Raw genomic sequence first — 17,300 nt, 5'->3', positions numbered from 1 at the left:
TCTCCATCAAATTCAATCAGATCAGTTACAAACAATAAAATATAGACCTAAATGAAGATTTTAACAACAGTTCTATATGCGTATGCACAACTTTTTTTTTCCATAGTAAGGATGACCTTTGCATGGAATTGCCCTTATTTATTTGCCAATCCATGTGATACAACTTCACAATATCATAATAATGAAGGTACAGTATATTGGAAGCTGCAACCATTGACACATTGATTACATTACATTACATTACATTACATTGATACCAACAGTCCTTGTGTGTGTTGTCAGTATAAAACAGTGTCTAAGTAGGTAGTTAATGTATTGATTTCAGGCTTTCAGGTCATGGCTACAAATACCCTCAAACCTTAAAAGTGTAACCCAGACCAGACAGATGTGATGCAACTGGGCAGCATCATAATGAGAGAAGCTGGACGCTGCATATGGATTAGTGTCTGAGGGATATCAGCCCTTACTCACACACTGAAGTCCTATGGAGACCTCATTAATGGGGTTGAATAACACTTATGTGTTACTGAGAATGACTCCCTTCATTCTTCTGAAAACAGAACATCATATAGACCTTTAAATATTAGTGAATATTAATTTGTTTGAGTAAGTTGAACACCACTGTGATTTTCCACCGCAAGGCCAACTGTTTCAACTGAGGTATCGTCCTTAAGCAGAAGAAATAATATTAACAACGTAAGGCCACTTAAATCGATAATGAGAGAGAATCTTGTCTCTCACCTTGTGCCTGCAAGAATTGGATATATGAACACAAATGAGTCAATTCACTCAAAAAGTTATAAGAAAACACAGAATTGCACACAGGTATGGTTGCCATCATTTTGCCAGTGAGGATACCTTTGCTGTAGGTCTAATACCTCTTCAGTACACAGCCTGTAGCCAGACACAAGCAGATGGCCATTGAAATGTCTTAAACAGGAGAGCTGTAATCCTCCTAATCATTATGGCGGCCACAAAAAATGTGATAACAAAGTGGCCCTGTACAGTTTATTCTTGTCTCTCCAAAACTCACAGTTCCACTCATTGCTGGACCTGGCAAACCCACTAAGGCGCGCTTTGAGCTCCAGCTCACTAGAGGGAGCCAGTCTGTGATACTGGGCAGTGTATGAACCCATCTCTCAGGAGATTGTCTTCCCAAACAGAAAGTCGGCATACTCCTTCCTGCGGATGACACGATGCATCTTGAAAGTGTTGGGCGAGGTGTTGGAGTAGGACATCATTTGCCCCTTCAGTTCCTGGAACGCCCCCTCCCTCACCAGGTGCACTTTCATTGGTCCGATGCTGCCTTTAAATCGGAAGGACTTGTAAACGGCCGACTCCTCCTGAAGACAGTGATCGAGCTAAAAAAAACAAAAAAAGTATATTTGTTTTTGCTAGTGCAGAAGCATCAAATATGTTATTTTATGTCTACAACCAATTTACAGTTAAATCAGAAGGAGAAGAGCAGAAAAGCAACTTAACAAAACAGAGAGCTCCAATCCCAAAAATAAAGAGGTTAGTGTCCACCTCACACATGTGAAAGTAGCCTCTGTGGAGGTGCTACTGACACAGCCACGTTGTGCCTCACCTTGTATCTCTGCTCCTCACTCAGATCCCTCACCCCCTTCAGCTCTAGGAAGACCTGGTAGTGAGGCTGGGCCCCCCCAGAACTCTCTCCTACATTACAGAGGAACAGAACATCACTAACACATAATACTCATTCATAGAATTCACATCTCATAGTTAATCCAAGGACAAATATATCCAAAAAGGCTGATTTATACATGACTCCTACTGAATAAAACTACATCTCAAAGTGCAAAGACATCCTTTTGTCCTGGTTAAAACTATGTTACCCAGAATGCCGTTCTCAGCACAGCAGTAGTCCACCAGCTTGGCTCCCGGCCACAGGGGCAAGGTGCGCTGCAGAGCACCCAGGAATACAGCCTCGGACACCTTCTCACCTCGGACATTCAGCATCTGACCTCGCCTGAGGGGTGTGAACAAGTTAAATTACCATACGCACACACACATACACACACACACACATCACTTCACATATGTACACACACACAAATGCACACATGCAGACATGTGCACACACACCCACATCGTGCACAGACACGTACACGCACACACATGTACTCACAAACACACACACACACATGCATGCACATATCACACGTACATTCACACACAGAGGGATACGACCAACACAAATCACCATACTCACAGACAGAGTGTGAATGACTTGCTATGCATTACCTATACTGAAATTCCACCACAGGGCACTTGTTGTGGAACCCAACAACCTTGATGATGTCCCCAACACGATATCTAGAGAGAAAGACAAAGCCAGAATTTCAAAACATTGAATATGAACTATTCTCCATAAAGGAAATCTTTAACAAACAACACCAACAATACAACTGTAACGCTTATAATCACATTAAATGTTAGTTTTGTTTCTGACTGACTGGATCTGCTCTCCTAGTTATTTTAATTCAATAATGATGTACATCCCCAACCGCCCACTGCGGTCTTCTGATGAGCGCCTGTTGTGTCGACCAGTCATAAACGCTAGGTCTAATTCAAGACTCTTTTCCTCAGTGGTTCCATGTTGGTGGAATGAGTTGCCCAGTGCTCTCCGTTCCTGTGATAGGTTTGGGTCGTTTAAGAGGGGTCTAAAGACATTTCTGTTCAACATGCACTTAGTTCTTTAAGCGCTTCTTATGCATTGTGGTTTGTATAATATTGTTTTATTTCCATTACGCTGTTGATTAATTAATTTCACGCAAAGCAGTTAGGTACAAGAGCTTGGCCCCGGGCGTGGCCCAGGGACTCAGTAGCGCCCCCTTAGGTGATTGAGGCAGTGGTTGGCACATACTTTGAGCTAGACGCATCAAATTTGGTAGGTGTGTGTATCTCCTCAAGATGAACAACTTTCGTATGTACAATGCATTAGCCACGCCCAACAGGAAGTGAGGTATTTGGAATTTTGTGCGGACTCAAATGTGATGAATTGTGATGCCAAAAGAGGTGCTTCCCATGGGTGAAAACACATGAAATTGGGCACACACATCAAGAGGTACCGTGTGATCGCAATAATTTTACGGTTAAAATTAATAATAATTGAATTGCCATGTGGCCCTTCTTGGTTTAAAACAAAGACACCCTCCCCTCCCCCAGTGGAATGCTAATGTAGTGGTTCAAGGGCTACAGGTACACAGGCCAAAGGATGTTACCTTGATATAATGTATCCATGTGTCATGAAATGTAAATGTATTCATGTTCGGTATCATTGTGATAGTCTCAGTCCAAGGATTGTAATGTTTTGATTGTGAGAATGTTTGGAACATTCTATAAGTGATATTTCTGATATATAAGATATCTCTCCTCATGCTGTTCTGATAAGAATGGATAGGTGTGAAATAGGTGTGTGAGTAGGTGTGTCTGATGCCAACTGGAGAACCAATCATGTGGGCTTGTTTTGGCGCTATTTTCTTCTTTGTTTAAAGCATTTAAAAGTAACTAAACTGCAATGTTTGTCAGCATAAGACTTGGACTTAGACTAAGACTAGAAGGATGTAGAACGGAAGAGGGAGAAGTTGGCTACAGGCCAACCTAGGCCTTCCAGGCCTGGGCTAGGCCTACATAGACCATAGACCATTTTTTGTACCCTCTCTGCTTGTAACAGAATAAACTTGATTCCTGAGTTTTTCCTGAAGTTTTCCAGTCTAAGATTAATATTAAGTAATTATTCACCACAATTACTTTCACGTGAATACACATGGGAAAAGCCTTGGCACTGGGCGTGGCCCAGAAACTTCACAGCGCCCCCATATGTCACTGTAACTTGTGGTTGGCATATAGTTTTAGATACACACACCACATTTGGTGGGTGTATGTAACTCCCAAAAACAATCAACTTTTGTATTAAAGGAGAACTTGGCAACTATTTCAACATAATAAACCCATTTAGAAATCATTTGGATGGTTAAATGACCTGTTCCGGTGAAAATGGTGACTTTCCCCGCTGCCCCTAGCGTCCCCAGGCGGAAAACCAACCTTGCAACATTGAGACTACCGTCCCGGAAAACTCGTTTAAAATCGTGTTTCTTACCTTGTAACATTCACATTGTCTGCCGAACTTATGCTAACCGTTTTGCTAGCTTGTAAACAAATCCATGTGCTTTATCGTTACCTTTTTCCACAGTTTGAAATAGCATAATGCACAATTTCTCCAGCAGAGGGGGAAATCCTGCCAAGTTTCCCTTTAGCCATTAGCCACACCCACAGGAAGTGAGGTAATTGAGATTTTGTGTGTTGTGGACATGATCAATTTTAACATACTCCTCCTAGACGGTTGCTCCGATTCATGTGAAAGTTAGTAGACATGATGCCAATATGCTTCTGATTCTAAATGGAGAAGCTTTTTTTGATATGTTGTAATTTGATGAAATGGCGAAACTATGAATTTTAATACCCTTCCACAAAAACAATAAATGTGTCTTAATTCACTATGCATTGCTTGCAATGTTTTAAATTTCACAGGTTATTGAATTTCAATTTTCAATTTATTGTGCTTATAGAGCGCCAAAACATAACACATGTATCATGGCGCTTTACAGAATGTAGGCAATCAGAGAAAGAAGGAAAGAAAGGAAGAAAAGGAAAGCAAGAGAGAGGCCCATGGGTAACAGGGGCGAGGAAAAACTCCCTAGAATTGGAGATATATATAGGAAGAAACCTCGAGCAGATCCACGACTCAAGGGCCTGACCCATCTGCCTAGGGTCAATACATGACAGTAAGGTCTGTATACATGACAAATGCATATGATAGTCGGGTGTAGAGAATAAGACATGGTGTTAAGCACTTGAACTGAAAGTTACAAGAGGTGGGATGATTACGTATCCGTTATGGTAATTCATTATTCCTGATTTAGTGACAGAAAGTTCAATAGTCCAACGTTGGGATTGTCCAGGGGAAGGGAGCTTTTGAGGGGCATGTGGTGGGTTGGCGGATGGGCCAGTAATATACCAATACCATGGTAATGACAATATTCACAAGCCCATAATCAATATTTGGCATAGTGCCACCCACTGGCAACAGAAAGAATAACAAGAACACTGATGTCAAGTGATAGATTTGAACGTACTCCTCCTAGACGGTTTGTCAGATTCATGTGAAATTTGGCAAATATGATGGCAAGATGACACTGGTGTTAAATCGCGAAGGGATTTTTGATATGTTGTAATATGTTATGATTTTAATATCTTACACATAAACAGGAAATGTGCCATAAAGTCAAAGTGCATTGAATGAACAGTCTGAAACTTCTCAGGTTAATAGATATTATGATTAAGAGAATATCCAGAAACCCTATTGGCCTGCCTGGCATAGCGCCACTACCTGGCCAAACAGGACATGTGTCAGAAATGGGCAATGCCTTAACTGATTTATTTGAATCTTGGTAGGTATAAAATATTGGAAATCATTATTGTAATGATATTCACATGTGTAATTCAGATACCTAGCGTAGCGCCACCATCTGGCTAAGCATGAAATGTGCCAGAAATGTTCTATGCTTTGAATAAATGGTCTGACACTTAACAGGTTAATAGATATTATGATTATGATGATATCTAGACACCCAATGGGCCTGCCTGGCATAGTGCCACCACCTGGCCAAGCAGGAAATGTGCCAGAAATGGACAATGTCTTAAGTCAGTGGTTCCCAAACTTTTAACAGGCATGTACCCCCTGAGACATTATGATCTTCAGGAGTACCCCCAACACCACCAATTGTTAACAAGTTTTTTTTAAATTGTTTTATTAATATTTATTTTTATCAATTTTGTCGAGAATAGTGAATAGGATCATAAACATATGATACAAATCTCATCAATAGTCAACATATGATAGGCCTACAAATGGGCTGAATATAATGATTTTAAATAGATCTGCACCTAATCTCACACACAATCGTCTTGTTGAATGCAGTGATCTTATCTTCAAGGTGCTTGTCTTTGCCTTGTAACTGGAGATTTAACTCATTGAGCTTTCCAAATATATCGCTAAGATAGGCCAGCTTTGTCAAGAAATGTTCATTAGTCAGCGTTTCTCAAACTGTGGGTCGCGGAGACATGCCAGGTGGGACGTGAAAAACAGGAGTTTTTTTAATTATTTTTTTTATCTGTAGTAGCCTAGGCCCAGGTAGCACCCGATGCGCAATGGACGCACTGTGTTATTCATAGGGAAGCGCTCGTGTCAAGGCAGCTTAGTTAGTCCCGACCTGAATGAGATTTTGAACGAGGTTGTGAGAGTGTTGAATTTCATCAAGACCCGGCCCTTAAAAGCGTGTCTATTCTCCGCACTTCGAGAGGAGATGGGAGCTGACCAAAAGGCTGTACTGTTTCACAGCGAGGCAAGGTGGCTTTCCCGAGGTAAAGTGCTGTCGCGTGTTTGAGCTCCGAGTCGCCTCTTCTTGGAGGAAGAGCGCATGTTTGAATCTGCAAGCACGTTCACTAATTTACCCTCTCTGTTTCCACTCTCGAATATTTTGTTAATGCGTAGAAAATAAGTTTTTAATGTGCAGTGCAAATGCGGAAGTTAAGTTCCCAACGTGGGATAAAGAAAACGTTTGAAAAGGCATATGACTTTGATCTTTTTTCGCGTACCCCCTGAAATCAGTCCACGTACCCCTGGGGGTACGCGTACCCCAGTTTGACAACCGTGGTCTTAAGTGATTAATCTGAAAGTTTACAAAATTATTGTAATAATATTCACATGTGTAATATCCATGCCTAACATAGCGCCACCATCTGGCCAACCAAAAAGTGTATCAGAAATGTTCTTTGCTTCAAATGAATGATCTGAAATTTCTCAGGTTAATATATATAATGATTATGATGACACCCAATGGGCCTGCCTTGCATTGCGCCCCCACCTGGCCAAGCGAGTAAATGTGGCAGAAAATAAAATACAAAAGCAAATAGCACACGCATCAAATATGTACATTTCACACACGCACCACGTCGGTGCTTTGTTGGATTCCGACATGTCACGGGTTGCGGCCCGCAGGTGCTCGGACCCGCCATTGCCGCTTGCAGCTATATTATGGTTTTTGTATTTGTATGTCGCTTTGAACAAAAGTGTCTGCCAAATCCCATAACCATAACCATATCTTTCCGGAATTACATCTTACATGCATCTTATAACAGAATTAATTCAATAACTATCACTTAAACACAATTCAAAACAAAACAAAGTAATTAAATATGTTTAGATATCATAGAAAAAGATCCTCTTCTCAGTGTCAAGTTCCCAGTGGAGCGCCCCCTACCTGAAGAGTCCGGAAGCGTTAGTGACAAGCAGCTCATAGTTGCGGCCCTCCTGCACCTGGTCCATGAGGAGTGTCTGTGGGTCCTCCTCATCCAGAGACGCCTCGGGCAGGAACTCGCAGAACATGGAGCGTGGACACAACAGGTACTGGCGACGCTTCTGCTCAGGCCACAGATTCACTCCTATAAGACCTGCACACACACACACACACACACGGTTTGGTTTCACACTTCACAATCCTCAATTGTCATTCATAATCTGCAATTAGGCCTAGTTAGTCCAGGAGCGTTCAAATTCAGCGATCAGTGGTGGACATTTGTGGCAAACATATTTACTCCATGTTTTCTCAGAACAGTACAATTTTAATGCTTTTTGTAAACATACCAATTTAAGACAGTAACCCTTTATCCAGTAACTAGTGAGGGGAATTGTGTAAATTTAGGAACGATTCATATAGATTTTTGCAAAAGGTGATTTTTTACTTGCTAGGATCCCATTGAATACAAAACAACCTGTTTCCAATTTTTTTTCTTCATTTTCAGTGCCAAAATTCAAGATAGTGGACAATATATGCAGAAAAATAATATAAAGGCTTAAAGTGGTCAACTTTTTGATAAATATACACCTAATAAGGTAGACAAGTCAGATACAGACTATTGTATTGCATCATTTACCAAGAAATTTGGAGAAAAAAATGGAAAATAATGAAAAAAAAAAAGAAAAAAATCTGCATCTTGTTTCATTATTGATGAGTTCAACCAAACTTCTCCAAACCAATCTGCTCCAAAGAATCTTGACTCACTGTCTTTTTAATATTGGTGCACATCTCCACAGAGCCTTCACACCTGCAAAGTTGCGTTAATGGTAAGTTGTTACTCTTGCAAGAACACCTACTGCATTGGCTGACAAGACAACAGCACTTCACAAGCTCCACAACAGCCTCTGGTGCTGGTGGAAGTTTTGACAGAACAGGAGCCCATTGCCCATCAACAATTTGCCTCCATCCTAGTGATAGTGAGTCAAGATTCTTTGAAGCAGGCACTGTATCTTGTGCCCAAACATTTGAAGAGAAACATATAGGATGAAACCTCAAGCAGATCCACGACTCAAGGGCCTGACCCTTCTGCCTGGGGTCAGTTACAGGACAGTAAGGTCCATATACAGAGAATAGAACATGCTATTTAGAGTGACCGGAGCTATATGTTACAAAGTGGTTGGATGGTTACATAACCAGTATGATAATGCATGAATCCTATTTAGTGTTAAGTTCAAATAGTCCAGTGTAGGGGATGAATTGTCCATAGGGATTAGGAGTTGTCATCGGGCAAGTAGTGGGTCGCTAGGCTGCGCGGGCAGGAATCCGAGCATGGGGACAGCAATAGGTGATGGTAGGGCAATCATAGGGATGGGATTTCCCTAGTTCCAGAGTTTTTCTACTCCCTGGTTGGGTTTTAGAGTTTTAAACTCTGTTTGAAAACCATGTTTTGAGGAGCTGACACACACATTTCTCACATCCAGTTAAGTCTGGAGATGGATGAGGACCTACTACAAGCCTACAAAGTGTGTTTATGACATCATCATGACTTGATTGACTTGAAACAGAAACCTTTTCTTTAAACGATAAATGGCGGGACAAACTGTTGTCTTTCAATTTCCTGATAGGATAGGATACAATAGGATACCCGATAGGTCCCCCGACTCTATACACAATGTGATTGGCATGACCGAAGTTTGGTTTTTCCACCTCACAAGCCAACGGAGAGTTGCTAGACTGCCCTGGCTGCAAATTACATTTGCTGCCGCTAGGGTGCGTCAAGATTTCTAGGCTGAAATGTATCTTTTGTCGACGTTCTCCAGTGCCCATGATAATGAGACTGTCTTTGTTGATGTCTGGTACCCTGCGAAGGGCAAGCACCAAGACATCTGTGTAACGTGTTCATATATGGGGTTTTGCCAAAATGACTTACTGCTACTGCCACCTTTGTGTGTGTGAACTGTGACTGGCAGTTTACATAGTTCAACAGCTTTATGAGCAAGGTAGAGGACGAGGTTGGCTTTGGTTTCCTTTGATTCCAGGAATGCTTTAAAGTCTTTGATTAGTGTAGAGTCTTGTATTTTGTATCCCTTATCATGTGCTTTTCCCATTGTATGGACCTGTCTCGTCCTGTCTTTTATGGAGTTTGTGATGGTATAGTTGTTAAATAGTAAGTATATGTCATTGTAGCTTTGTGCCTTACTTTCAACAGATCTTGGCAACAGTTTATGTCTTTTCCTGACAACCATCTCCTGCACAACAGCCATGCCATCTATTAAGATGCTATCTAATGTGTGTGTTAATGGCACTGAGCTACTCTCTGTAGATTGTTCAGAGGATGCTGTTTCTGAAACCTCAGATCCTGGTGAACTTCTATCCCTGCACCATCAAGCGTATCCTTACCAACTGTGTCACAGTTTGGTATGGCAACTGCTCTGCCCACGACTGGAAAACACTGGCCAACGCATCACCGGTTCCTTACTCCCCTCCATTGAGGCCATCCAGGGCATAAGGCGCACAGCAGGTTCAGAGGAAGCTTCTTTCCTGCAGCTGAACATTAGGGACCAAGCCCCCCCACCACCGCCCAATGCCTCCTTGCCTGTGCCTGTTGAGGTGTCCACGACCATGGCAACCTTGACAGGGACAACAAGGAGGCAGACACCCCCCCCCCCCCCCCCAATGTATGTTGTTCATACATTGTTCACATTACATAGCCATATTTATTCTGCTCTTATAAGGTAACTGCTAATACACTGCACATATTTATATTACTCTAAACCTCTCTACCTTACATAAATCAACTGTATACTACTGTCTACACTGCACTATATTTCTTGACCTGTCTATGCGCCACCTGTCTATAGTTTGTATATCACATTGCACTTTTCTTTTTTGCACTTCTGGTTAGACGCAAACCACATTTCATTATCTTCATACTTGTACTCTACAATGACAATACAGTTTAATCTAATCTAATCTAATCTATTGTGGTGAGTGCAGAACATTACTTTAATTCAAATGATTATTAGGTTATGTGAAGGAAATGTGTTTTTCCGGGTATGCCAATAAATAGCGTAATGGTGGTTACACCCATCACTGGTTGATAATCATGACATCTCATGTCACCCATGGTCATATTTATTACCTAAGTCATTACATTTTATTAGAAAATTTATGTATATAATGATAATACCTAACATATATCCATTTAAAATGTTTAAAAAGGCGATTATTTGCAATTTTTAGAGATATATCCGCCATCTTGGATTTTGGATCTGTGCAGTCCGGGAAAAATTGAAAACAGGTAGTTTTGCAAACTATAGGGTGTGAAGAAGTGAAAAAACATAATTTGCAAAAATCTATATGAAATGTTCTAAACACCTTTTTTTGCTACATATCGCCCTGCACTAAACCTTGTATGTCTGCGTAGAGCTACCTCCTCAGGCTGTTTGCGAGTGATCGCAAATGTTTACAGAGCTCTCTTGTTCACATCAACACAACAAGTTCCACATACTGTCACTCACAACAGTTTTTACATACAGTAAGGGTTAACTTTGTAACAGTCAGTAACTATTAACTTTGCTTCCAATTAGACCTGCACAAAGACTTGCCACCTAAACACACATATGAATAGCCATCAGGTCAATTTATCATCCTACCACTACCCAAAACACACACACACACAGACAGACAGACACAGACACAGACACAGACACAGACACAGACACAGACACACACACACACACACACACACACACACACACACACACACACACAGACACAGACACACACACACCTTCAGTGGCTGCGTAGAAGGGGGAGTAAAAGGGCACCCCTTTGCAGTAATGTTGCCTCAGCATCTCCCCATAAATCTGATTGGAGCCCGAGTCCACGGCCAGCACCAGGTTGAGCTGGGGCCAGACCCGCAGGACGATGCCCTCGAAGCCGCCCTCTCCGTGGGCACGCAGCTCCGCCGCCCGCCCCGGGTCCACCGCCACCAGCTTCTCTAGCGCCGCCCGCACGTCCGGCTCCAGCTGCAGGGCTGGGTTGACCCGACCCAGCTCTATATCGGTCAGCAGCTCTTCCCAACGCTCCTGTGAGGGGACACACACAGAGGACCCCAAAACCAAACTTACAAATACTCAACACACACAAACGTACAGATATTACAGATCTCCTCACAAGCACAAACTTACCCGTACACACTGGCGCCTTAATGCAGGGGCTTACCTGGGCTTCAGCCCAGGGGCCTCGACCAATCAGGGGCCTCCTAATAATAATAATGATAATCAATAATAATAAACGTCGTGTCCGTATTCGCGGCGTCATTAGCCTACTCTGGAGCCGAGCTAGCCTAAATAATTGAGCACATCGTACTGCTCTACAATTAGGCTACATCCATGCAGAGGCCCCCTTTGTCTTCTCCAATTCTAAAATGTAACAAAATGTAACAAAACGTAATAAATCCCAACGGGTGTAGAGGAGCTAGAGGAGAGGCTGAAACTGACTGACACACTTATCATACAAACTCTGGAGATAACGTGGGTAGGTATGAAGCAACGATAAACGAATGACGTGGATTCCTGTAACTGTCCATGAAAACAGAAGGCATAGCAGGTAAATATCGTAACAAATAGCCTGGAAATGAAACGGCTTTAAAAACATGTATTTCACTTGTCTCATTGGAGCGAACGCAGAACATGGGCTGTGGCGCAAATAAATGAATTAGTGATCTGCATCTCCGTTCACCAACAGCTACGTTTGTGCTAACCCATTCGCACATATACGTCTATGTTATGTTTTCTCCATTGTAAACATGTAGCCCAGGGGCCTCGGGTGGTATTAAGGCGCCCCTGCCCGTACATATAGTATATATCTTTACATAGCCCAGACTTACCATCCAGTACATGCACAATATCCCCCTCATATAATTTATCTTTATTGATTTGGCTGATGCTTTATCCAAAGCAACTTAAACCTGTCAATGAAATGCAGGGCTGGAGCAGCTCAGGGTTAAGTGCCTTGCTCAATGGGGATGGAACTTTTCATGTGAGCCCACCACAATATCAATACAGTCTATACGCCATTATGTCCTGCTCTTACCATACAGTACGATCGATCGATCGATCGATCGATCGATCGATCGATAGATAGATAGATACTTTATTGATCCCTAAGGGGAAATTCAAATATTTCTATATATCCCCTCATATTCCGTCCACTATGTCCTAAATTACAGAATATCTCCCACCCTATTACAGATAAGGCCTTCTAACCAGTCATGGCTGTCAACGCCAGCCAGTGTCAAAGCATGTTGATGGATAGATGTCTTGTATTTTTGACATATGGCATATGACATGCTCCTTCACAAATTGCTGTATTTGAGGTTGCCACTCACTTGAGTACAGACATACCAATGACAGAGACAGCCACCATGTGTTCAAATTGGAGAAAGATTCTGCACGGTAAGTACTTTCTGCAGTCCGACCATGTGTAGCAAACAGAACATATTTCCAGTTAGGTCCACCCAGAACTGACTGATATTTGGTTAAATCTGCTACAGCTTGTTACAGCTGCTTTTGACATGAACTGACAATGTCCAGGTCTTCTATTAGGACATACCAACCTCCATTGTAGTCACAGTATTTACCTGCAGGGCCCTGAAGGCGTAGAACACTGTGGAGGCGAAGTTGGACTCCAGGGTTCCCAGGCTGCGGTCCTTGAGTGCGAAAAGCAGGTGGAGGTAGAGCGTGTCCCTTTCGCTGGGCACCCTGAAGGCGGGCTCCGGGGTGGTGTACAGGTGGAGCATGTGGCGCGAGGAGGCTGGCGTGGAGGAGTTGGGCCCGATGGGGATGCCCGCCTCCGAGTGGCGCAGCGTGGGCATGTAGAAGAGCTTGAGCGTGCGCTGGAGGCTCTCGGTGGCAGGGAAGGCTCGCCGCATGGCGTCCAGACACACACACACACCCTACAGAGACAGAGAGCGGGAAACAAAAACAACAACACCAAAATCATCATTCAAACATTTGACCTAATTAAAGGTGACCTAAGCAATGTTACGCGGTTTCTAAACTAAAACATTTTTTGTCACATATAGCAAACATCACCTCAGCATCTGCTAGTTGCCTGTGCCCTCAATACACTGTAAAAAAATGCGGTCTCTGTGGACAGGCCAAGACGTGATGTGTTATGAATTTGACTAATGGAAGGTGAGGGAATGCACACCCAGATAGAGGGGAACTTAATTCATAACATCAAGGTCAGGCATGACTTTGACATTAACATAGACAGAACCTGAGGAAAAGTGTTTAGTAAACATGGTGAGGGCCTGTTACAGCTTTGTTAGCATTTGAAAAATATGAAAACAATCTGATGTGGCTTCAAGGAAGACAAGAGAATATGGAACTGAGTGGTGCGCCACACAAAACAGCCAGTGGGCATGTATAGTCTTGTTGGCCTCCCTTTCCCATACATTTCTGGTCCAGACTTCAAACGAGTTGTCTTCCGACTGCAATCTCTCATCATGTAATGGCAAACTCATATATGACAATGAGAGAAACATCCTTCATCCTTGACCTTTGACCTGACAGGAAGGAAGCACACCTGCAGGAAGAACTCGGTGTTGGTGTCCTTGGTGCTCAGCAGCATGCTGCTTTGGCCTGACGTGCCTGAAGTCATGGCCAGGATAAGCGGACGCTCGGCGATGAGGACTGACTCCTCACCCGCGGCCACCCGCTTCACCAGGTCTCGGTAGTGCTTGTACTCCGTCACCGGGTGGCGCTGGCGGAACACCTCACAATCTGCAGTAAGGGCAGTGAAGGTGAAGTGACACAAAAGACACACAATGAAACACAGTACAATACAGCACCAATACAAAACAGTACCACACAATATGTTGCAAAAAATGCAATACAATAACATCCAGTATAATAGAACACAGTTCAAAAGACAAAAAAGCTACAAATCCAAAAGAAGAGATAAAACTAAAGAGCCAGAAAGGGTTGGTATGTTATATGCCAGTGTTTCTCAAACTTTTTCAGACCAAGGACCACTTAACCAGTAAAAAAAAACTCATGGACCACCTAGCTAATAGACACAATAGGCCTACTCACTGAACCACCTTGCTAATTGTCTTTGCACCTTGCTTATTGTTTTAGAGGATTCATATGATTTAAATTGGCATAGCTTACATAGGCAGTGTTGCAGAATTGTTTGGAAGTTGGTTCAATATTGCAAACAACTCATCTATATTGTTTTTTACCACGTCTGCTCGCGGACCACTTGGGATAGCTTGCGGACCACCAGTGGTCCCCGGACCACACTTTGAGAAACACTGTTATATGCTATATTGTTATATGATAGACTAAACTTGTCTTGCTTAACAGAATGCACCATACTTTCAGTAAAATATTGTAGTTTTGCATGAAGCTACAGAGCCCTGACAAGGTTTGTGCCATACTTCCACAAATACAATCCACCTTAAATAACACATGCAGTCCGTGTTTAGTATGCCAGCGTACATATAAGAAAGCTCACATATTGTTTTTTTTACTCCTGGAAGCCAACTGAACTAAATAGAAGTTCAATCTAAACAACTATATAACCACGTGAGAACGAGCCATGGAAAGGCAACCAACCAGGCATGCTAGATTGACTGTAACTCAAAGGGGGGCGGGACGCGCCTTCAAACTTACACAACGTTGATTCTCACTCTTTTTTAACCTCATTCAATCTCGACAAAGCCCAGCAAGCCTCAAAGTAACCCAAATGTATTTTGCAATGGCACATTTATTAGTTGACCTACTGAGTGGAATCAAATGCGGCATGATGATGAATATATTTTCCGAAGCGACTGTGCAGAAAACGTGTTACCTAACTGCCTGCAGCAACAACAGGGGTCAAGCGGCTCTCTGGAAATGCAGTCCTCGCGTATTGTGGTGTCCTACTAGCACCATGTGTGTGTGTGAGTGACAGAAAGTGTTATCACCTTTGATAGAACTGAAATCGTACTGTTTCCCATACAACGTGTTAGCGTTCTTTTGCAGACGTTTCAGGAGCGTCTCTTCTTGCGCACGCCGAATGTCCTGTGTGTCAGTCTCCAGTTTGGCTCTCTGTCTCTTCCCCAGCCAGCCCACCACCTTGACGGCGAAATATTGGCTTAGAAGACCCCCGACTGTCCGGTTCTCGCCCTTCACCCTCCATCTGATATCTCTCCAAATCAAAGCCATTCCACCAAGGGACAAGACGCCGAGTGCAGTTGGTAAAGGACGCACCATCATAGATAGCCATCCTGTTGCAAAACAGAGAATTTGCAGTTGTGTTGGCTACACACTCCACACGATGGCGGTGTAGTACCATTTTCTACAAACATTGTATAAAAGTAGAATCCGTTCCCTGTTTATAGTTTTCTTTCTCTTTTTTACATCCATCACGCCTACATAGGCCTAATCTGAGATGGGAAATGAACAATCCAACCTTTGTTTACATGAAAAACCTACTAACCTACAGTAACATAGTTTAATCGTATAGAGGTCTGATATTTACAATAAGATACCATCAGTCACTATAAAAACACACATGTAAAGCAGTCTTTAGACAACACTAGGCCGAAATAGTTCGTGCTACAGAGACTTTTAGCAGCTGTTCTCGTCATTAAAACAATAGGCAAGTATAGCCTTTTTGTTTACAGTAGATTAGGCTACAGAGCATCTTAGACAACGCAGTTCTGTTATCTTACCAACACTTTGAGCAACTGCAACTATAACAGCGAGAATTCCAAAAGTCCCCGAGTAGAAAATGACTTTAGAACTTAGTTTTTCCCTCATCTGCATAGTCGTGCAAGATCAAACAAAAAACGAAACAAAAACTTTCATTGTAGGCTACGCAACATTGTACGGCGTATGTTTGCCCGAATGTGCTTCTTCCCACATTGTATGTAGTAGTCTAGTCCGAGTGGGAATATTGCGGGTGTTGCACGCAGGAAAATAACATTTGTTGGCAAAATATTCTTTACTTCCTTATTCCACATCTCTTCTGACATCATACGCACGCATGGACCCGATGATGTCACCGTTACCGCCCATATAATTCAGTGGCAACTCTTCTGTTTTCTTCTTTATGGGCCTGTAAGTATGAACTGTGAATAAGCTTAGATAAAGGTTTAGAGACGAATCTGATAAAAGTAGATAGTCTCTGTCGATTGTAGCCTAGTGATTTAAATGATATGTCGGCTGAAGTGATCTAAGAACTCCTCTAAGTGATTCTGGATCTATTTCAAGATGATCATGCAGATACACATTGTGTATTTGTTTCCAATAGCTTAGATGTTTGTGTTATTTAACAGCATGGAATGGAAGAACAGCAGTGGTTTTGTATAGAGCTTGCCAATACATGTTTTAATTCCCCTTAAATAACTCCTCCAAGAGTGGACCATCTAAATCTTCTCACTACTGCTATCATGTGTTTGAGGGTAAAACCAGAAGATGGTGTGTGACGTCATTTTTTTCTTCACAGCAGTTGTGCACACACTCATTCCTCTGTGCCCACACGCACCAGCCCACTCATGCACACACACACACACACACACACACACACACACACACACACACCATCTGCCACCAAGACAACCACACAGGCTAAAATAGGCAACAGATCAGAGGCAGAATCACTTTCAAATAACTTGCTTGTTATTTGCCCTCCTGATGAAAAACCAGGCACACAAAATGAGGGGGTTTGTGTATACTGGTGGTGTGTCTTTATTAAGAAGTCCGCTCAATGTCAAAAAACACAAAGTGTGTTAGTCAAGCCAGCCGTTAATGAAGTGAGCCTTTGAACAGCACGACCCATTGACAGAGTCGCTCATCGAGCCATTTCCATTCATTACAACCGATCAAAGATGATCTAAGAATAAAAGAGAACAGATGT

The 17,300-nt window shown here is 42.5% G+C and overlaps 1 protein-coding gene across 1 annotated transcript; it reads right to left on the bottom strand.

The window, feature by feature from the left end:
- Positions 1-253: 253 nt before the first annotated feature.
- ghdc (GH3 domain containing) lies at positions 254-16,404 on the bottom strand. Its single transcript, XM_076298529.1, has 10 exons — positions 16,114-16,404; positions 15,364-15,666; positions 13,980-14,176; positions 13,030-13,344; positions 11,176-11,473; positions 7,347-7,536; positions 2,266-2,337; positions 1,857-1,990; positions 1,589-1,677; positions 254-1,361 (listed from the first exon to the last, which is right to left on the bottom strand). Exons 1-10 carry the CDS (start codon positions 16,205-16,207, stop codon positions 1,140-1,142), a joined length of 1,914 nt encoding a protein of 637 aa, XP_076154644.1. The 5' UTR covers positions 16,208-16,404; the 3' UTR covers positions 254-1,139.
- Between the last annotated feature and the right edge of the window lie 896 nt (positions 16,405-17,300).

Source organism: Alosa pseudoharengus, unplaced genomic scaffold (assembly GCF_046254945.1).
Source record: "Alosa pseudoharengus isolate Yale_2024_CS ecotype anadromous, Long Island Sound unplaced genomic scaffold, YU_APseudo_1.1 YU_APseudo_1.1_scf_21, whole genome shotgun sequence".
In the NCBI taxonomy this organism is placed as follows: domain Eukaryota; kingdom Metazoa; phylum Chordata; class Actinopteri; order Clupeiformes; family Clupeidae; genus Alosa; species Alosa pseudoharengus.
The sequence above is the reverse complement of the archived record's forward strand: the minus strand, read 5'-3'. Positions and strand labels throughout refer to the sequence as shown.

Excerpts from the sequence above, each read along its gene's own strand:
- ghdc (XM_076298529.1), bottom strand. The coding sequence starts at position 16,207 with ATGCAGATGAGGGAAAAACTAAGTTCTAAAGTCATTTTCTACTCGGGG. Across the intron at positions 11,474-13,029 it reads ACGCCTTCAGGGCCCTGCAG|GAGCGTTGGGAAGAGCTGCT; the intron begins GTAAATACTGTG and ends GTCCCCTCACAG. Across the intron at positions 1,678-1,856 it reads TGCTGAGAACGGCATTCTGG|GAGAGAGTTCTGGGGGGGCC; the intron begins GTAACATAGTTT and ends TCTGTAATGTAG.